General features: G+C 36.4%; 1 protein-coding gene across 1 annotated transcript; it reads right to left on the minus strand.

Annotated features, from left to right (window-relative positions):
• Window positions 1-1,235: 1,235 nt before the first annotated feature.
• On the minus strand, window positions 1,236-22,966 carry Rab11a (RAB11A, member RAS oncogene family). Its single transcript, XM_015480515.2, has 5 exons — window positions 22,782-22,966; window positions 15,409-15,604; window positions 14,358-14,551; window positions 13,127-13,207; window positions 1,236-2,985 (listed from the first exon to the last, which is right to left on the minus strand). The coding sequence occupies exons 1-5, from the start codon at window positions 22,819-22,821 to the stop codon at window positions 2,846-2,848; spliced, it is 651 nt and encodes a 216-aa protein (XP_015336001.1). The 5' UTR covers window positions 22,822-22,966; the 3' UTR covers window positions 1,236-2,845.
• Window positions 22,967-23,242: the final 276 nt, after the last annotated feature.

A 23,242-nucleotide genomic window follows, 5' to 3' on the forward strand; every position in this document is an offset into this window, starting at 1 on the left:
AATGGAAGTCCTATACAATCCTAAATGAAATTTACATTTTGTTTTGAATTTTTTTCAAGCTTATGATATGTGTGAGACATCAGATAAGCAATTTCCATTTTTCTCCTGTTAAAATAATAAAAAAAAATGTAAAGCTCTATAAATTGAAACTAAACAGGTTGGAGTAAGTTCTTAATTACACACCTAGCCGTTAGGTGCTTTGTCTTAGTGCTGGTGGCAAATATCTAAACAGTACAGATTTTTCTTTAGGGTAGATGAAAGAGTGTATCACAATAGCTCAAACCAAAGAAAGTGTTTGTATTTTGTAAATACAAGTCAGCAAAGACAAAAATTAAGATGTTCATTTTCCAAAAAATCAAAGAAATGCACAATCCAAACTTTTACAAAGTCTAACTTTTCTGCAGAACTCTTCACTTTAGTTTATGGCAAAAGTCACTAGGTAGCACCTCTTCTTAGAATTACAATTTAGCATTTTCAACAAAATGATAACCTCCCCTTGCATAGAGACAACTACTATTAGAAATCACAGATGGCACTTGAGAACAATGACATACAAATTTAAATCAAGGTATAATATCTAACTGACTTCAGGAGACTATAACAGTTTAAAAATATTAAAAGTTAAAATAATAGAAAAGCAAGGTCAAACAGCAACATATTTCTAAACTGCCTTGTCATAATATTTTAAAATGTTATATTTCTTACCTGACACAATTCGTCCATAAATAATGCTTAGACTATTAATAATCAGATTACACAATGAAGATACTTGTCGAAATGCAATCAAAGTCATGTTCTAATATATCTAATGTTTCTTGGATCTTCAAGATTCAACCATGTCTAAGCAACATATAAGTCTACACTCGGTTAAAATTCAAAGTTACTTTATTTATTTTCAATTCACTATCTAGTTCCTCACATTTTTCCTTTAAAAAAAAAAAGTAAAAATTTACCATCACTTCTGAAGAAAACAAAGATGGAACCTTTATCCTGTACTTGGTGACACTGTTACATATGAAGCACAGAGACTATTCCGTAATGTTTCTGGGAATACTTTTGCCAAGACAGGCATATTGATCTACAGGACTAAAATCAAACCTCAGCTCACCAACTGATACCCCCAATTCAATGTTTACTCGGTAATCCAAGGACCTATGTTCTTACTTATTGAAAATCAAGTATTCCATGCTGAATCCAAAGCACTCAAATGAAAAATGTAATCTGACAACATAAGGAACAGTCCCCCTATAACTGTTTATTAGAATGAGAATATATTCCAAATCAATAACTAAAAAAAAAAAAAAATCAAGTTACAGAGCATGCATAAAATACAAAGTAGCAATTTACAGACAGACAGTAGTATCTTTATAACCAATACACTAAAATAATAAAATGGCTACAGAAGAGAACCAAAAATGACTGACTACAGCAATGCCTTCCGTGTGCTCCACACATCATGAGCACCGCAAAAGACAGAAAATTAACTATGAAACATAGCAATCTATGCAAGCCCCCACATATATATTTTTTCAGATATCCCATCATCCTGAATAGTATCACTGCAGTTGACAAGTTTCAGAAAACTGCAGAGTAAGTGCTTAATATTATCCACAAGGAAGTAAAACTAAATATTAGTGTGCACATTTCTGAATGAGAAACTATTTAGTTGCTCCATTGATTTCAATAATGTAGTGGAAAAAAATTATTTTAGGTCTCTACAATGCCTAAATGCATTCTATTTGAACTCAAGGTACTATTTCATTTTACGTACTAAAAGAATACATGCCTTTAAATGATACCACTTGAGCATAAATTACCTCCCTCTGTATTCTTTAGACACTAAAACCAAAGATTTAACTGGACTGTATTCCATTATACACTGTAAAATTCAAAGATAAGCATTGTTAAAATAATTACCCATGCCTGTTGGTGGATATGGTGATAAAACTAGGTTGCATTTCGCTCACTGGAAGGTTTTAAAACAAAATTAACACTTCAAAATTTGACACGTCCAGCATTAAACCTGTTATTGCCTAAGCAATAAAATGCCACATAATCTACTGCTGGGAAATGAGATCAGTTAAATGGTTTGGGCTGATCACTGAAACAGAGGCACCTCAGTCTTTCTAGTTTCCAGCCTGCCAGGCAGCACTATTTAACTTACAGCTACATAACTGTACCCCTACCCAAACCATAACAGTCTTTTGTATTTATTCAGATAATTCTGGTCCAGAAAAAAGTGCCCCCCACTCCTATCAATTTTGATGCTTACAAAAAATTTTAAAATAAAGTTTACTAAACTACATAAACCTATTAAGGCATTTTAGAATTGACTTACAGAATAATGGAAAACTTTCAAACTCTCAAAATCTTGCTATGTTTACAGGGCAATTCTTAGATTTGTCAAAATACACACTGCATTGAGAGAAGAGTGTATTACTTAAAACCTGCTCTGTGGCATAACAGCTTATTTCTAGGGTCTTCTTAGTTTGATTTGATCAAGACCAATAGGTCCAAGCATCAAGTGATCAGGTTCTACTGTGTCCTACAGTGACAGGCTTCCATTATGAAAAGTAAACAATAATTGAGGAATTCAAACATTCAGTTTATTAAACTAAGGCTAGTGAAGCCATAGCATGGAAAAAAAAAAAAAAAAAGCTGCAGTCATTCGGGGCAAAGTGGATGATTTTATAAAGCTAAAATCAAAAGATTTAGGACATGGAAAAATTCATAAGTATGAGGAAGTAATGAAACACAGAAGTGACCACAAGATTTACAAATATATTTAAATCTCAGACCTGGGAAATGGACTATACACAGCCTTCTAGGGGAGAAGAAAAACGCCTTAGATGTTCTGACAGCACTGCACCTTTGGCTTGTTTTCAGTGGTTGGTGGAACATGAATAGGAACCACATTGTTGCTTGGAGACATGTCATTTTCACGTCTGTCTGACATTTGCTTCTGAGAAACAATACGGTATATCTCTGAATGAAGAGAAAAACCAAGAATACTTATTATAAATAAACCATAAAGAGTTGGTATAAAAGATACAGATAAAATATAGAACAGAGAACATATAAATTCAAAGTTTTATTTTCAAACAGCCACTGATTAGAATCAACCCATTACTGTAATAAGAGAAACAAAGGCTTTTCCATTTCAGAGGGGAAGGTTCACCAGTCAATCAAACATAACTTGGTTTAAAAACCATTACACAATTTTTAGGCATAGGTTTGGATTAAATCATAAGAGTACTTTTGATCTACCTTTACCAAAAGAAGCCTATAAACATTGACATTGTGTAAATAAATAAACAAATCTATATTACCAGACATATCAGGTATCTTCCTAGGCTGTGTAGAGAAGAGCAAAACTTCATAAACACGCTTAAAAAAAAGACTCTTGGAAGAGAAGTAGGAATACTAGCGACCTCCTAAACTAAAGTTAAATTGTAATTAAATAATCATTCCAAAGAGGCAACTTAAGATTTTATATGCACTCTATTTTACTTTCATGACACTTACCAAGACTAACTGTTTAGTGTTTGCTTCCTTCATTAAACATTAAATTTATAAGAACTAAAACTGTATCTGTGAGGCAGACTGACTGAGCAGGCATTCACTGCTGTATCTCTAGTACATAGCATATAGTAGATGGTTGAAAAATAAAAAACTGCATGAATAAATGTAATTAAACTTCTCCACAGTGGTATCTGTATTTAATACATTTTATTTGGTCTTACTTTGACTAGATTATAAACTTCTTAAGAACACAGAATGTCTTATTTATCTTTGTTGTCCCAATGCTCCTTCCAAATAAATACCTTCAAAATGTAAAGAAATTTAAAAAATGGAACAAATTTGATATGATAAACCTCCTAATAAGATGTACTAGGAAGTATACAATGTATGCCTCTACAGAAACTCAAGTATTTTTGCCAAAAATGGGTAAAATGAATTTAGCCATGAGGAAACAAATAAATTCAGATTAGATGAGAATAATGTTCTATATCTGTACTGCCCAATAGGGTAGACACTACCATTTAAGTTAAATAAAATTTATATACCAATTTCTCACCCATGAGCCATATTTCAAATGTTTAGTATCAACCTATGGCTAGGGTCAATTCTACTTGATACCCCAGATATAAAACAATTCCGTCAATGTAATATGTGATTTTTTTAGTAGATTTTGGATTTTCCCAGTACCTCTCCTTATCCTTCCTCCTTCCTTCCTTCCTCCAATCTCCTTCCTCAGCTCTACTGGTCTCCCTTTTATTTTCATGAGGTCCTTATTAAAATTGGAGAGCATCGTTCTGAGTCTGGCTTATTCCACTCAAAATGATGCTCTCCAGTTCCATCCATTTTGTTCCAAATGACATGATTTCATTCTTTATGGCTGAATAAAACACCATTGTGTACATATACCACATTTTCTTTATCCATTCATCTGTTGATGGACACTGAGGCTGGTTCTATAACTTGGCTATTGTGAACTGTGCTGCTCTACATGGGCATGCATGTATCACTTAGGATGCTTTCTTGTAGAAAAATATCAAGAAGTGATATAGTTGGGTCATATGGCATTTCCATTCCTACTCCTTGAGGAATCTTCAGAGTGATTTCCACAGTGGTTATACTAACTTACAATCTCACCAACAATGTATAAGTATTCCTTTCCCTCACATCCTCGCCAGCAGAATGACATGAAATCTCAGTACAGTTTTTTTTGTTTATTTTTTTTTTAACGTGGTGCTGAGGATCGAACCCAGTGCCTCAAACATGCAAGGCAAGCACTCTACCACTGAGCCACAACCCCAGCCCCTCAGTATAGTTTTGAATTGCACTTCCCTAAATGCTAAAGATGTTGAACTTTTTTTTTTCAATTTTTTTTGTAGTTGTAGATGAACAGAATACCTTTATTTTATTTGTTTATTTTTATGTGGTGCTAAGGATCAAACCCAGTGCTCACCCATGCTAGGCAAATACTCTGCCACTGAGCCACAGCCCTAGCCTCTCACATGCTAGGGAAGCCTGAGCCACAACCCTGGCCCTGAATATTTTTTCATATATTTGTTGGTCATTAAATTTCTTCTTTTGAGGCCGGGCACAGTGGCACAAGCCTGTAATCCCAGTGGCTCTGGAGGCTTGAGACAGGAGGATCAGGAATTCAAAGCCAGCCTCAGCAATGGCTGTTTAGTTGTTTTAAGGAGAGAAAATGCTCAAGTATGTAGTACCAAAGTGCCATAATATTTTCAAATTACTTTCCAAAAACTTAAAGTAGGGGAAATATATACATGCATTAAGAGAGAAACCAAATGTGGCAACAATTGATAAATCCAGATGATTATGGGTAGTCACTATATTATCTCTGTAATATTTGAAGATTTTTAAATTATAAAAGATATGAAGGGCTAGGATTGTGGCTCAGCAGTAGTGCACTCGCCTAGCCCAGGCGGGACCTGGGTTCAATCCTCAACACCACATAAAAATAAAGGCATTGTGTTGTGTCCATCTACACCTAAAAAATAAATATTTAAAAAAAAGATATGAAGTAAAAGTATATCTGCAAAATGATTTGAGAACATATCAATAAACTGTAATGTATGAATATCATTTGGAACCTAATTCAAACAGTAATAAAAAATTTTGAGTCAAAAAATTTTAATATTGTTTGAATAATGGATGATAATAAAGAATTACTGCCAATTTTTAATGTTTTGTTGTTGTTATTGTTATGAGTTTAAGACCTAATCTTTTAGACACACATCCTGAATTAGTTAGGCACAAAATGATGTAATATCTGGGATTTGTTTGAAAATAATGGAGGAGGGAACAGGTGGAAGAAAGACTATGGCAAGCTGATAGTTGTTGATGGCTATCTGGGAGTAAGATACTTTTCCATTTTCAATAGTTTAGAAAATTTCCATAAGAAAAGTTAAAGAAAAAGGAAAGAATTAATTGAATTCCTACATTTTTTTCAAATTAAGTAAGAGGGCTGGGGATATAGCTCAGGTGGTAGAGTGCTTGCCTCGCTGCACAAGGCCCTGTACCACAAAATCAATCCCCAGCATCACCAAAAAAAAAAAAAAAAATTAAGAACGAATTCCTCAAAGATTAACAATAGCAAACTGTCATCAAATCAATGCATAAACTAATAAGAGCACTGACAACTGCACAGAATGTACCTTTTCTTATGCTTTTTTTGGTGGGGTTGGTTAAAATTTAAGTCTGAGGGTGACAGTAGTTTAAATTTGAAGAAGTATTTGAGGAAAAAACTAGATTACAATAAAGACAAGCTGCTGATTAAAAGAGGGAAAAAAAACCATAAAGGATACTGAGTCTTCATTCTTATTCTTTTTCTTGACAGGAAGAGATGGGATGGGAGGGTGTCAAAGGTAAAGAAAAGGATTTATCCTTCAATCATTCAATCGAGGCTAGTGAATAAAGATAATCATCAGCTTGTGGTTAAACCATACCATTTATTCTTTTTTTTAATTTTTTTTTTTAGTTATAGTCAGACACAATACCTTCATTCATTCTTTATGTTTTCTCTTTAATGCCAAACTACACAAGTCTTTTTTTCCCCCCAAGGGCAAATAATTAAATACATGACTCTTATATACGTTTTAACTTATTTTCAAGCTGTTTTGAAAAAATTAGGAGAACAAAAACAAAAACAAAATGCAGGTTCTTACTTAAAAGGGCAAATATAAATAATACCAAAGACAGGCAAAGGGAGACTTCTCAGAGAACACAGAGAAGTAAATAATTGAAGAGATCTCATTACAAAGCAAGAAATTTGAGCAGTGTTGTGTAACTGTCTGCAAGTACTACATACTTTTAAAAATGGATTAGTGCTGCATTTACTCCAGCAACTAAAAAGATATGTACTAATAAAAATACCAAAAAGCAATTAAAAACATTTGGAAATGTTGATCAGAAAATAAAGAAATTTTTTTCTTTCAAGAATAATCAGTTCTAAGAGGCTCTACAAGTAATTAAGTCTCTCCCAACTAGGTGTGTCATTTAAAAAAAAAAAAAGACTGATAAGAAAATAGGGAGGGCTGGGGTTATGGCTCAGCAGTAGAGCGTTCGCCTAGCACGTGCAAAGCCCTGGGTTCAATCCTCAGCATCACATAAAAATAAATAAATAAAGTAAAGGTATTCTATCCAACTACAACTAAATAAATAAATAAATATTTTTAAAAAGGAAATAGGAAGCAGGTACTTACTAGCTGGTATCTGATTAGAGAAGGTTATTTCAGTAGGAGAAAGAGGATGTGACTAGTAACTTGCTAAAACAAAAAGCAAGTACTATATTTCCCCCTTTCAAGGGCACATTCTCGTTTAGAATCAAATGAACATTTAAACTAATTCCTGTGCAGTCCCTTTTCAAAATGTATAAAAGTTAGTAAGAAAAGGAATCCTACTTTATCATTCTATCAGGATCTCCTATAGAAGATCCAAATTAAAGTAAAATATTAATATAAAATAGCTTTAAATATAACAAGGTAAAGCTAAATAAAAAAGACACATACCTATTTCTACTCTACTGAAAGTGTGGATTAAGTGTTAGTAATTCTAAGGAAGTAAATGCAACTATTCCAAATTAGGTGATGAGAGTTAAAATTCTTGAGACATGGGGCTGGGGTTGTGGCTCAGTGTTGGAGTGCTTGCCTACCATGTGTGAGGCACTGGGTTCGATTCTCAGCACCACATAATAAATAAGACAGTGTATCCAACTACAAACTAAAAAATAAATTAAAAAACAAAAAACCTCTTGACAATCTTCAAATATGTGAAAACAGAAACCTGCATTATTCTACTACAGTCTAGGTAGAGCTTTTAATTTGTTAGAGCTCTTCAAATTCATTGCTCATCACATAAGCTTCTTGAAGGTCGAAAAAAAAAAAAAAAAAACCTATCTGACATACTTAATATGTTTTTTTAAAGGGCTACCCCATGCCAAGAACAAACAATCTACTATATCTAATTAAAATATTCTTACTGCTCTAATATCTGAAAACTTTAGTCTCTTTTTTAAAAGGCCAATATGCTAAATGAATTAAAATTCTTTCAGTCACAGAATAAAGAATTTGTCTTTAGCTGGACATGGTGGCGCACATCTATAATCCCAGCAGCTCCAGAGGCTAATGCAGAAGGATATGAGAGTTCAAAGCCAGCCTTAGCAACTTAGAGAGGTCCTAAACAACTTGGAGAGATCTCTAAATAAAATATGAAAAGGAATGGGGCTGTGGCTCAGTGGTTAAGTGCCCCTGGGTTCAATCCTTGATACAAAAAAAAAAGAAAAGAAATTACAACATCTGTAACAATTAAGATAAACCAATTACCACAAGACTTTGCACTGAGAACAAGTCTGTGGCATTCCTGCTGAGAGTGTATAACATGAATTTAATGTCTTCATGAAGAAACACAGGACAAGCCCAAATTGAGAAACAGTACAAAATAACAGGCTTGTACCCTTCAAAAACTCAATGTTTAAAAAAAAAAAGAAAGAAAGAAAGCTGGGTGCAGTAGCGCATCCTGTCATCCCTGTGGCTCAGGAGGATGAGGCAGGAAGATCAAGAGTTTAAAACCAGCCTCAGCAAAAGTGAAGTGCTAAGCAATTCAGTGAGACCCTGTCTCTAAATAAAATACAAAATAGGGCTGCGGATGTAGCCAATGGTTGAGGGCCCCTGAGTTCAATCTCCAGTACCCGGCCCCAGAAAAAGAAATCTAAAGGAACTGGTTCAGGAAACTGAAGAGATAAACCACCTGAATAAAATGCATGACCTGATCTCAAACTTTCTTTTGCTAGTAAGAAAATTACTAAGAACAGCTGGCAAAATCAGAATTAGATCTATAGCTGTTGATGTAGCACTATTCCGTCTGTTTTGATCACTGTACTATAGTTATGAAAAAAAAATGTCCTTGTTTCTTAGAAAATACATACAGAAAAGTACTTAGGAATAAGAGGCAGTATGTCTGCCACTTACTCAGATGTGGCGCAGATTTTGAGACAGGGCTGCACTCATCTGCACTAAATTACTAAGGCTGGCCTTGAACTTGTAATCCTCCAGCCTCAGCCACTCAAATCAATGAGATTACAGGCAGCCCCACCATGTGTAAGCAGAGCTTTAAAGTAAAAGAGGCAGTGCAGTGAGACAAAAGGCAGGAAATGTACTATGTGGATTTAGTTAGCCTGTGCAACACCTGGCTTAGGAGGGGGCAATATCTGCTCTCAATTTCTTTGGCATATATCAGATGGGGGGGGGGTGTTTGCTGCCCTTTAGCTTCCATTCTCAGCATAAGAAAGCTCTTCTTATGGGGGGGGGGATTTCAATCTGTTTCAATTTGATAAATAAATATGGGTGAAGGGTTATTTACAAATTCTTTGTACTGCTACTACAAACTTTTGTTGAGTTTGAAATTGTCAAAATGCAAAGTTAGAAGAAAAAATAAGAGTATGATAAACACGGTTAGAAATCATTTCTTAGTGAGCTTGAGGAACAAAAACAAAGCTGCACTGAAATGCAGATTCTGAGCAATCTACTAGGCTAATTCATGTACCATCTGTCTCTAAAACAATGCCCACCAATAAAATCATCTTGTAGGCTGTGTATGGTGGCATATACCTGTAATACCAGTGACTCAGGAGGCTGAGTTAGGATGGCAAATTTGAGGCAGCCTAGGCAACTTAGAAGACCCTGTCTCAAAAATCTCAAAATAAAAATAAAAAGGGCTAGGCATATAGCTGAGTGGTAGTGCTCCCTGGGTTTCATTACTCGTATCACCAAGAAAAAAATCATCTTATAGAATCATTGTGAAATGCATGGATGTCAAGAATATCACAAATGCCACAGTCTATTCTAAAACAAACACTACAATTAACTCTTTTTTTAAATTTTAATATTTATTTTTTAGTTCTCGGCAGATGCAACATCTTTGTTTGTATGTGGTGCTGAGGATCAAACCCGGGCCACACGCATGCCAGGCAAGCGCGCTACCGCTTGAGCCACATCCCCAGCCCTACAACTAACTCTTAATAACACAGATACACTTTCCAATACAAGATAATGCTGCATCTTAAAAATTAAAAAGCCAGCTGGGCGCAGTGGAACATGCCTGTAATCCCAGAGGCTCGGGAGGCTGAGGCAGGAGGACTGCAAGTTCAAAGCCAGCCTCAGCAAAAGTGAGGCACTAAGTAACTCAGTGAGATTCTGTCTCTAAATAAAATACAAAATAGGGCTGGGGAGATGATTCAGTGGTTAAGCATCCCTGAGTTCAAACCCTAGTACAAAAAAAAAAAAAAATTAAAAAGCTACTATTTTATTATTCCAACAATATCAAAATAAAACAAATTAGGGCTGGGGTTGTGGCTCAATGGTAGAGCGCCTGCCTAGCACATGTAAGGCACTGGGTTTGATCCTCAGCACCACATAAAAATAAATAAATAAAGATACTGTGTCCATGTACAACTAAAAAAGTATTTTAAAAAAAATTTTTAAAAATAATAAACTCTTCCTTAATGTTAAAGGTATAATTAATTGTAATGAGATTACTATTCTCTTTCCTGTTTTGTCCATGCTCACAGGAATACAAAAGGAAGAAAAGTTTAGAACAAACATCCTAACACATGCAAAACAACACAGAGGTCTGCTGCCATATGCAGTGATCTTTGATCCCGGGGATCAACACTCAGAATTATGCAGGAAGCTGAGGAAACAGTAAATGTAAAGTAGAAAAGTAATAGTAAAACTAAAAGTCTTTGCTTTCAAACAACATTTAGCAGTAACAAAAGTTTGATCTAGGAGCTGGGGTTGTAGCTCAGTGATACATCGCTTGCCTAGCACATGTGGGTTTGATCCTCAGCACCATATACAAATAAATAAATGAAAAATAAAGTTATTGTGTCCATCTACAACTAAAAAAAATTTTTTTAAACAGTTTAATCTAGAGGGCTGGAGTTGTGGCTCAGTGGCAGAGCGCTTGCCTAGCATCTGTGAGGCACTGGGTTCGATTCTCAGCACCACATATCAATAAATAAATAAAAAAAATAAAGGTCCATTGACAATTTTTAAAAAATTAAAAAAAAAAACAGTAATAATCTAGGGAAAATTTTAAGAAAATAGCTAGATGTTCATCTTTAAGGACAAAACAGCTTAATTTAAGTATTCATCACTGCTAATTAAGTTTTATGTCTGAGTGGGTCAGAAGTTTGAGGTTAAAACGATGCATACAACAATGAACTCCAGATGGAAAAAAGAACTTGCTTCATCTTCACTTAGTACCAGAACAAACTGCTAGAAATTGAGATTGGAATAAATGAGCTAGAATTACATTAGAGGAGATTTAATAGGACATAAAAAATATCCTAACAATGAGGACTGCCTAAAAGGTTTTCTCAAGTGAGGTTTTCAGAGGCATGAAGAGACTCAGACCTCTAAAGAGATTTAATTCACAAGTGTTAAAACACCGTGAATCCAAGGACAAGAGTGGCTCAGTGACTTGAATTACATAGGAGCAACTAAAAAAGTAAAAACCTTCAAATTCCTAGGTCTCAATGTAGTACTCTATATGTTGACTCAATAAAATCCACACAAGGGGTTATAAAGAAAATAAGCAGAACTTGCAGACATACTGCATATTTAGTCAAATCTCACTTTGTTTGGTACAATCTGCAGTGAAACCTGACACACACAAAATTCTAAAGAAAAGTACTGTGTTCCCAAACTGTTTATCCAACTCTAGCACTAGTTGTTTAGTAACTGTATTCTTCAGATAACAAGACGATTCTAATAAAATAGGTATGTAAATCATTAATGTTTATTTTATGTTCAAGAAATTTCTTTTTTGCCATGCCTTACTTACTATTTAACTACTAATTTATTAAATATTCAGGGATAGCTAAGTACTTTATAGGCCCTAATTATACTCATTTTCACAGTATAGAGCAGACATCTTAGTGACAGAACACTGTTTTCTGTGGGTTACAGAGACAAAGAAAAAAAAATTAGCAGAAATATGAGAATCAAGTTAGACCATATCAAATCGTATCTCAAGGTTTTAAAAACATAAGCCCTCTCTCAAAAAGAAAGTATTACCTCCCCAAAACATATCTGAATTTTACAGATGAACAAATTAAGGACTTGTTAAGGGTTAAGAAACTTGCCTAAGATTACAAAGCTAATAAAAAGCTAAAGAGTCAGGACTACCATAAGGCTTTCTTGTCCATGCTCTTAATTCCTAGGATTTTTTACAGTAAAATAAGAGAATACTTTAAAAACTGGTGCTGCCTACAAAGTCTAAGTTAATCTGTTACATCATAATGGAAAACTAATATTAAGAATTCTACATAACAGACTTTTCAGCCACATAAGACTGCATTCCATATTAAAGACTATAACTCATGAGTTCTTAAAGGTAATACACAATCTAAAACTACTTAAAAGCAAACCATCAAAGTACTTATTAAAGGATTAAAACTATATTTGATGGTAATTTGGTCAAATAAAAAGTTAGGTAAATATGAGTCAGCACAAAAAAAAGTCTTTAGGGAGACTGACCTGGTCATCCACATTCCAAAACAGCATGAACTTTGTCCTTTCCCATTATTTGTTTAAACTTTTCTATATGGATCACTGGCTGACTTTATCTACAAGTAACATCTTGCTTCTATAATATATCATGGGAAAATTTTACCCTTGTTTTTTTCACTTAGATTTTTAAAAATAATTCCCACTAGCCTTTTCTTTTCCTTGCCTAATTTCAAAAGGGCATTTATATCTTTCCACAGCCAAGATCTGAATATATACCTTGTAAAAGTACATTTGAACCTAACCTGTGATTTTGACCATGAAGTATAAAATACATGACCTAAACATATGGAAGTGAACGACTATTTTCAAAGTATTTTTCCCACCATAAACTGGATGAATTAGGATGATTGAAGTGCTTGCAACAAGCAAGGGTTCTACCTAATTTTATACTCTATAAACCACTCTTTCTGGTAGCTCTCAAATGACGGTCCCAGATGGTATAATATATAGTTTCCTGATTAATTAATTTAAATTCCCTTCCTAAAACTTCCAATCCCACTGATAAAAACATGAAAATGTCTTACCTGTTAGAATTGTCTGAAAAGCAGCTTCTACATTTGTGGAGTCTAGAGCAGATGTCTCGATGAATGACAAACCATTCTTTTCTGCAGAGAGACACAAAAACTTCAGTCTTGTTAAGTTTCGGGGTTGTTTTGTTTTTTTGCAGTGCTAGGGATCAAACTTGCGGCCTCACAATGCAAGGGCTAAGACAAGCACTCTACCACTGAGCAGTATCTTCAGTCTAAGATCTGATTCCAGTAAGAAGTCAACAATCTTTCTTCTCAACCCCCATCCCCATGGTGCTGGAGGATCTAACATAGGGTCTTGCACATACTAAGTAGTCACTCTTACAATGAGCTTACCCTGGCCTTCAAAAAAGGAAATAACTTCTTAGACCTCCCCAACTTCTGGACTGTTAAGGGCACCATTAAATTTGCATTTTAGTAGATTAAAAATAACAGTGAGAAATTTCATTCAGATTTTTTTTTTTTTAAATAAGATAGGGTCTTGCTATTTTGCCCAGGCTGTTCTTGAACTCCTCCCAAGTGGCTGAGACTATAGAACCCTAGAACCCACTACCATACCTGGTTAATGGGTTCTTAATTAAAATAAATAACTTGCTGTATCTAAATACTACCACTAGCAATGAATGATACTACTAAAATATAGTAAAACTCATCAAACACTCAGCTATTTCATCCTTCACTATCCTCCCTGTCAACCACACAGCTATGCTATCACTAAGAATTCTGTAACTGTATTATTTGAAATAAAGCTGCTTCTTGCCTACTACACTAAAATATGTTAAAGTATTACAATATAATAACTAGTGCAAGGTCATGACATTTACTAGCCAAGAATGCACAATGTTGCTTCAGGTAATTGCATCTACAGAAATGTCCACACCAGAACTCAGGCAAGAGACAAAAAAGTTATAGCTAAGTAGTGGAATCCCTAATGGTCCCTAACACTCCCTAGGAATTTAGACCCAGAATCAGCACAATGAACTTTCAAAACAGTTAATTCTTGCTGACTGTTCTTTTTTTGGTACCAGGGATTGAACCTAGGGGTGTTTAACCATTGAGCCACATCTCCAGCCCTTGCCCAGCCTGACCATTATTATCTTTCTGAAACTATTAAGATCTATTACCATCATTGGAAGTATAACAAAACTGCAAAACATTAACAGTAACAAATACTGAATCACTGTAATATCATGGAATTCTGTAATATCATGGAATTCATATTACTAACCTGCAAAAGCTCTTGCTTCATCTGTAGGAACTGCCCTGAGATGACGTAAATCACTCTTATTGCCCACAAGCATGATAACAATGTTACTGTCAGCATGATCTCTCAGTTCTTTCAGCCATCGCTCTACATTTTCATATGTGAGATGTTTAGCAATGTCATAAACTAATAAGGCACCTACAGCTCCACGATAGTACCTGAAAACAGAAACATATATTTAACTATCAAAAAAACAAACACAGATAAAAGTGAACACCAGGAAGAACTCAAGATATGGATCATATATTTTTTCAAAACCATACTTATAATTTCTAAAAATTTCTAATATTGGAATTCTTAAAAGAAAACAGTATAACAGTCCGTTTTATATGCAATATCACTTTAAGCAGTTATCTGCAGTCAACCATAGACCAAAAATATTAGACAAAAATTCTAGAAATAAACAATTTATGAGCTACAAATCAGTGCCATTGTGAGTAGCATGATAAGCTCCCACTCCATCCAGGCCAGGACATGATTTATTCCTTTCCCCAGTGTATCCATATGGCATAAAGTACCCACCTGTTAGTCACTTAGAACCCCTCACAGTTATCAGATCAGCTGTCATAGTATCACAGTGCTTGTGTTCAACTAACCCTTATTTAATAATGACTTCAGGGCTGGGGTTGTGGCTCAGTGGTAGAGCACTTGCCTAGCACATATGAGGCACTGGGTTTGATCCTCAGCACCACATAAAAATAAATAAATAAAATAAAGGTATTGTGTCCATTTACAACTAAAAAAATATTTTAAAAAATGACTTCAAAAACAAAAGTAGTGATGCTGGCAATTCAAATACCTCAAAGAAAAAGCCATAAAGTGTTTCTTCTATTAAATGAGAAAAAAAAAAAAAAAAGAGGATTTAATACTATGTGTGATTTTAGGGATCTACTGGGGGTCTTAGAATGTTTACCCAAGGTTAATGAAGGACTATTCTACCTTTTCCAATACCAAAAGTCAGCTAATTCACTAGATGCCAACCTATTTCAAAGAACTTGAAACACATGAAACTTACGCTGATGTTATAGCTCGGTATCGCTCTTGCCCTGCTGTGTCCCAAATCTGTGCCTTTATTGTTTTTCCATCAACCTGGATGCTTCTTGTTGCAAACTCTACTCCAATAGTGCTTTTGCTTTCCAGATTAAACTCATTTCGAGTAAATCGAGATAGGAGATTACTCTTTCCAACACCAGAATCACCAATAAGGACAACTAAAAAAAAAGAAATTAACGTCAGATTAATGAGGCAAAAACATTCAGAATATCTTCACAATTTCAACAGAATGCAATTTGGCTTCAGAGTAAATAAAGCAAAAAAAAGATAGGGTATTTGAATTTTAAAAAGGGATGGGAACAAGGTACTGAATAGCCCATGCTCTTGACCTATGACCTACCAAGTGATAAAACCAGTCTATTCTCTTTAACCTATTTCTACCTGCACAAATACAGTATGCTGTCTTAAAAAGAGTACCTACCTACCCCTCTTTTTTTTTTTTTTTTTTTTTGAGGTGAAGGAACAATGCTGGGAATCAAACCCAGGGCCTCACAAATGCTAGTTAAGCACTCTACCAAAAACCTATGCATCCAGCCCTGAAAAACACAATTTTAATCGTAGGCACACTAGTCAATTACTACCAATGCTATATCAACATGATATTAAAATACACCAGAACCGGGTATACTGGTGCACACCTGTAATCCTAGCTGCTGAGGAGGCTGAGGCAAGAGGATGGCGAGTTCAAAGCCAGCCTTAGCAATGGTGAGGCGCTGAGCAACTCAGTGAGACCCTGTCTCTAAATAAAATACAAAATAGGGCTGGAGATGTGGCTCAGTGGTCAAGTGCCATAAGTTCCATCCCCAGTACAAAAAAAAGCATCAGAAATGAAAACAAAAAAACAAAAAGGCATCTGAATTTTTAAAAGGGATGGGAGCAGGGTGCTGAATAAAATGATGTTGGTGGATGGAGAAGAAGAGAATGAATACATTCCACTTAGCTTGATCAAAGATCAAATATGATGGTAAGACTACTTCCACAAGATGAAACATTTAAAATATGAGACATCAGGTTTACAAACTTCGCTGTTCAGATCACAGAAACTACAATGACCTTTACTCATAGAAACCACAATGACCTTAATAGCTGAATTTATCAGACTGACACAAAGCTAAAGAATAACACTCCTGCACCCCCCCTCCACAAATAAAAGCCCCACCTCCCTAAGGATAAACAGAGGCCCTAAACCAGGTGTGGTGACACACACCTGTAAAGCCAGTGGCTCAGGAGGCTGAGGCTGGAGGACCACAAGTTCAAAGCCAGCCTTAACAACTTAGTGAGGTACAGAGAAACTCGGTGAGATCCTGTCTCCAGTAAAAATATAAAAAAAGGGCTGGGGATGTGGCTCAGTGTTAAGTGCCCCTGGTTCAATCCCCTGCTCCAAAAAACAAACAAACAAACAGAGGCCCTAGGAAGTTAACTAATAACTGACATACTGTGAGTCAAAACCAAAGCAAGAAGGACACATACTTTTACTAATGACTTCATGAATTTTTTTAAAAATGGGCTTTGATTAGATGAATTTACTTCCTGTGATTTCTGTAAGAGGCAGTTTTATTTACTAATGTTTTCACCTAAGGAATAACATACTTTTAAGAATTTCAAAAACAATGGGAGCAAACACACCAATAATCCCTGGCTATTCTGCTACTCTGGATACTGAGGCAGGAGGACTGCAAGTTAGAAGCCAACAACTTAGTGAACCCTGTCTCAAAACAAAAAAAATAAAAGGAGAATAGGTGTAGCTACGTGGTGGAGCACTTGCCTAGTATGAACAACTCCCTGGGTTTAATCATCAGCAAAAAAAAAAAAAAAAAGAAAGAAAGAAAAAGCCTAAGGATGTTGCTTAGCGGTCAGGGCACCACTTGGTTGAATCCCCAATAAGGAGGAAAAAAGTTTTAAAGCATTTCCCATGTGAATTAAAGACCAAAATGAGTTCATCAGTTTACAGAATCTGAGGTAGATACCATTTTTTCCTTTGTAAAAATTGTTATTGGCATTTCAGGAAGCACTGCATTTATTCTTACTGTTGATCACTAATGTTTCTTACCATCTAAACTAGCTGATGAATTTAAACACCAGGACTATAAAGTCCCACATACAAGAATAAGGCCAAGGAATCAGACCAGGCCTTTCTCAGGAGACGGGGATTTGGTCATACAGGTGGAAAGGGAGGTAAAAACATGTATGATCTCACTACACTCTGGTCAGAGGAAAAAGAGTCCATTATGTATTCATTTCTTGTAACAGAATCTAATATAAGCTGGCCTCTAAACAATCTTGGACAGAGGACATTATCAAATATATCTCTTTCTGGCTTCCCCTATCAGCCGATTCAGCAAGAAATCATCCAGGCAACAGTGACTCCATGTAGCACAAAGAATAGTTATTTCTAACTATACAGTCAAGTACAGGATGTCAAAGGTGCTGTGGCAAACACAGATATATTATTACATGCTTTTATTTGGATATGAGGGAAGAAGATGGCAAGGTCATGAAAACAATGTACAAAAATAATCCCCTTTAAATTTTATAGGATGATCAGCTGATAGGTTAGTTCCCAAGGCCTACCATTCTAGTTACAAAGTCAAGTCCCAGTTTCAATAATAGTCTACCTATTAATAGAATACAATCACTGAAGCTTAATACAAGAGGCTAGATATTCTGCTGAAGAAATTTTTAAATCAATTCTAGCCCTACCTGAGCAGTATAAAATACTAACTTGAGGTGTGAACAGCTAAAGGAAAAAATAAAAGATTAGAACACTTCTACTTTATAGGCACTTCATATCAATCAGTAATTCATGAGCCAGTCATGTGAACAAGACATCTAGAATGACATCACCTTTAGAAAATTAGAATTCAAGTTTTGGGTTCTTCCCTTTTGACCTCCACTTTTAACTAGATTAAGTTCATTATTTCACCAACCTCAAATCCTTATGCTGCCATAGATAGAGACAGTGAGGGAAATTTTTTCCCTCAATGTAACCAATTAATTTTAATATTATAAAGAAGTTACATTCATCTGAAAATAACTCAAAATTCACGAATGCTTTATATAATATATAATAATTATCTCAACTAGACTGGGCAAATTTGACAGAATTAAGACTAGCAACTTGTTAAAGGATATCTTAAATGACAACAGAAGACATGGTTTTAGAAGAATAGTCTTGCCAAAAAGATGCTGAGGAAAGCTGCTTGTATTCAGCTACCAAATGAGAAATCAAAACAGGTAGGGTTATATTTAGGTTCACTAATAAGTAAATAGAAAGATGAAAGCAACATAAGAGAATTAACTGGCTATGATGAGTTAAAAAAACAAAACTTCACAGACCTTCCTTAATTGACTCAAATTTAAATAATTATGATTAAAGCAGTTTTTTTCATTTAGATGACAATATTTAATTACTTCTTTATTTCTGGGGGTTTAACCCAGAGCCTTGTGCATAAGCTCTACCACTGGGCTACACCCCCAATTCCTTGGTTGCTTTTTAAAAATATGATAAACTAAATGATTATTCTATTATTCAAGAAAAGAATTTGCAATAACTTTTCTCTGTTGTCTATGACTAGTATCTTAGTACTTCCCATTAAACATTTTACAATTATAAGCCATCTATATGGCACACATGTAGTAAATAACAAGGTAAATAACAGAATCTAAACATTAAATAACAGAAACTAAACATTTTTGAAATTCCAAAATAATCTGACAGTATTTATCTTCAGTTGGTTAGCCTTATCCTCTGAAATTTAACATTATCTCTAATACCTAATACTAAATTTGTTTATATACAGAACTCAAATCAGACTGCTAAATACTATAAAGCAGAATACACATATTAATTATCCATTATGTAATAAAAATTTCCCACCTCTTCAATCACTTAGTTTTATACTTTCTCCAACAAACTAATTTACTGAATGAAAATTTAATCCAATACATCACATATAGCACATCAGCTCTAGATATTATCAACTGAAAGAGTAACTGATCATTTTCACACTGGTTTTCATAAACTTGAAGATATTTCTAATTTCTAAACTATATTAATAGTCCAATCTCATCAAAAGTCTTTAAAATACATTCAGTAAGGCAGAAGTCTAGCAAGTTTTTCCAGATTCAGCAGAAACCAAGTTGCTCAACCAAAAGTTGTGAAAGAAAAACTACCAAGATGTACAACAGCGATGTTCCTATGATCATTCGTATAGTCAGCTGATGGTTAATGAAAATGCCCTAAATAACCATCTACCTTCCCAGTAATATTCAGAATATGTGACTTCAAATGGATTGCTTCTTCCACAATATATGTAAACACAAACTATGACTGATGTTCACTTCACCTGTGTCTCATAAAAAAACTTATTCCTGGGCTGGGGCTGGGGCTCAGTGGTAGAACACTTGCCTAGCATGTGTGAGGCAGTGGGTTGGATTCTCAGCTCCGCATGTAAATAAATGAATAAAATAAAGGTTCATTAAATCTAAAAAAAAAATTTTTTTAAATCTTATTCCGCCTAGCCCCAAACATACACATCCCAAAAGTCTCACTGTAGAGCTTGAACAGATATATGTACATTAATTTATTCAAAACAAATACATAATTTAGAATAACTTCCCAACTCTCCCCACATTACATTACCCTTACACCATTCCACCACATACTTATAAAAATATCTCTTTATTTTCAACTGGTTAGTTATAAACTATAACTCCAGTTCTTTCAACTATTAAGTATGCTACAGTAAGCCTTCTTCCAAGTAGATATAGCTGCAGTTCATCTTAGAGAATAAATCTCTACAAAATAAAATCACTTTAAAATGATTCTTGCTTTGTTTTAAAATAATTATATAAATAAAAAATTGGCTAAGTAATCAACAATGAGGTTTTTTAAAAAAAAAAAGTGACTCATATCCTGTAGGAGTTTATAAAAAGTGGAAATTCTTCTCAGCAGAATTTTTAAACACCCTACCTTAAACAGCAAAATGTTCAACAAAATGAAAAAATAACACATAAAAACATAAAATGCTTTAGAAATTTCCTAGTTTTGTTTCTTCACTAATATGTAAATGCTCTTATAATATACAAAGATTTAAGAAAAACTAAAAAAAAAGTCAGTCACTTCTTTCATCTTATTACCATTTACTGAGTTCAGGAGCTAAAATTTTATTGACTTGTTTATTCATCACAACACTTCTGAGAAACAGGTATTACGGTATTTCCTTTATATAGATGAGGAACTGAGGCTCAAAAAAGAAAAAAACTAATTTTCACAAGGTCACAATGCAAATGTTAACTCATCAGGATTTTAAACCAGGTGTGATTCCAAAGCTCTATTTTCTCATTGTTAGAAGGATGGTTTAACACCAAAACTAAATTAAAATTCCATAAGCCAATCCAGGAAAATTATCATCTTTGGGAGGAGGGGCTTTCTATAACAAACAAGAGAAATACCTTGATAGTCTATCTTGTTCAAAATTACTTCAGAGGAAGCTACCTGCCCACTGCTATTATACAGTATTTTAAAAAACAAACCTCCCTTTAATGACTAAACCCCAAAGTCTCCAGGGACTCAAGTAATTTCATGTCACTTCAGATGCCTTCAGCAAACAGTGTGCAAATACTCCATGTCTCCTTTTTGTAGTTGTAAAATTAAATACTCTTATCTGAAAATTACCTTCCAATATGAAGAAAAGGGTGATAAGAAAGATACTCACCCTATATAATAGAATATACTTCTCAGGAGTAAGTATATATCATCAGCTAGTATAAAAGATTTGCAAAGTATTGGTAAAGCAAAGAAATGTTTCCTGCTTTGTTTAGTCAATCATTCTTAGCACCCAATAGCAAAGTCAGGAAAAGTCATCATGCTGAACATTCTTTTTAAACTCCACCCTCCACAGTAAAGCTTTAATAGCAATGGCTTCTTCCCCCCTGGTAAAGATCTTTGTTCAGCACACTACTGATTGCTGCCCTTCTAATTCAGCAGCAGAAAAAGACTATCAAAGTGAGAGCCCATTCACTGAACAAAAAAAGCATTCACTGCAGTCTTTTCTCAGTGAAAGCTGTATCCTTTATCTTTGTTGATTGAAAAAAAATTATTTGGATTCTTTTCAGACTCAACTCATAAGCACTGCTTTCTACCCACTTCCCATCCTCCAATATCTGTCCACGGGCACTACATGTTTCCCTACCTTATAATAAATATAAATTTAACCAAAAAGAGTACACAAATACCACCCACCACCCACCCCACCTCCCACCGTTTGGGAAAGGTATACGGCCAACTAGGGCTCTTCCCTTCCTGTTGGATCCTCCCAGTGTTGCAGCAGGAAGCAACCAGTCCATAGTGATAAGCAAACTAGTATTTGGGCAGGGCACAACCTTTCCTGTTCAGGAACTGGGCCTTCAGGTCTGGCAAGGATACAGCCACCACCCATCCTCAACCCTTTCTCGCGAACGAAGTGAAGATTTATCCCGGGCTAGCTGCAGCTGGGTAAAGACAGCAGGAGGAAAAAAGGCTAGGTGGGAAGTCCTATCAGCCTGCCGGGTCACTGCGACAAGTGCGCGCGTGGGTGATGGACAACCCCTTCTGCCCTCCTATCCACCACCCGGGTCGTACCGGAGAAGACACAGGAGCTTTAAACACAATTTGAGGAGGGCAGGCAGAGAGAGAGGGGTGCCTATCAGCTGGGAACCAGGGAGCAGTACCAGAAGGTTACTGACCGCGAGAACAGCGAGGCGGGTGGGGGTGGGGGACCTCGGCCCGCTCTGATTTTATGAGGACCTGGCCCCGGGACAGGAGAATCTAGCTGAGAGGGGCGGCCACCCGAGGGAGGGGCGATGAGGAGACGCAGAGGAAAGGCTCACTCCCAGGGAAAGGGGGGGCAGATTAAAAAAAGACCTGTAGTGGGAGTCCGCGGCCAAGGATAAGCCCAGAGGAGAGAAGGGCCGGTCGGAGGGGATGTGAGTCGGGGAAAGAGCATCCAGAAAGGGAGGGGGCGCTAAGCTCGAAACCAGAGATGGTGGGAGGGGCGGCGGAGCCCCAGAACCCAGGGAAGGAATTACACGATTTAGTAGAAAGCAGTCCGCCGTGAGAAGGACACGGTGAGGGGCTCTCAGGCTACGGAGGCCTACGGGGCCCGCTAGGAGACAAATGTGTGATCGGACCCACCGTCTGAGGGGAGGAGAGGCGATAACCAGGGGACCGCAGGACCATGGGCTGACTGAGGCAGGCCCATTTCAGTGCAGGGGCGGCCCGCACGCGGGTCCCCCGGGAGTGTCCCGGGCCCCCGCACGGGATTTGGTCGACAGTGCGAGAGCCGACAGCCTCACCTTTGAAGAGGTAGTCGTACTCGTCGTCGCGGGTGCCCATGGCGCGGCCGAGGAACGAAGGGGCGGGAGCAGCAGTGGTATCGGTGGGACCAGGGGGCGTCGCTGCAGGGGTAACCCGAGCGCCGAGCTTCAGCTGCCGGACCCGGTGAAGAGTCCCTCCCTGCCGCTGCGCCACTTCCGGCAAGCCCCAGCCCCTAAGGGGAAGTACTTCCGGGGAGATGGCGTCGTGCCCCGCCCCTGAGCCGCGAAGGGAGGAGTGTGGGAGTTCCTCTTCGCCTAGCGTCGGTCTTTAAAAATTCTCGCTTCTAAAGGAGGCTCATGTAGGAAACTTGAGTCTTAAGTTCACTGTTGACCACAGTTCTGGTGGCCCCTCGCTCATTTCTTGTGCCACCATGCTGGGAAGCGGCGTACTGAGAGGCGTGAGCCTCCTTTCGGTGGTGGGTTTGTGGATGGGGGCGGGG

This window comes from Marmota marmota, unplaced genomic scaffold (assembly GCF_001458135.2).
Source record: "Marmota marmota marmota unplaced genomic scaffold, marMar, whole genome shotgun sequence".
Classification (NCBI taxonomy): domain Eukaryota; kingdom Metazoa; phylum Chordata; class Mammalia; order Rodentia; family Sciuridae; genus Marmota; species Marmota marmota.

What these genes read in the sequence shown, in the direction of transcription:
- Rab11a (XM_015480515.2), bottom strand. Translation starts at nt 22,821, where the DNA reads ATGGGCACCCGCGACGACGAGTACGACTACCTCTTCAAAG. An exon ending in TACCGAGCTATAACATCAGC is followed by an intron (nt 14,552 to 15,408) that starts GTAAGTTTCATG and finishes TTCTGTTTTCAG; the next exon opens with GTACTATCGTGGAGCTGTAG. An exon ending in TTTTCAGACAATTCTAACAG is followed by an intron (nt 2,986 to 13,126) that starts GTAAGACATTTT and finishes CTCTTCATTCAG; the next exon opens with AGATATACCGTATTGTTTCT.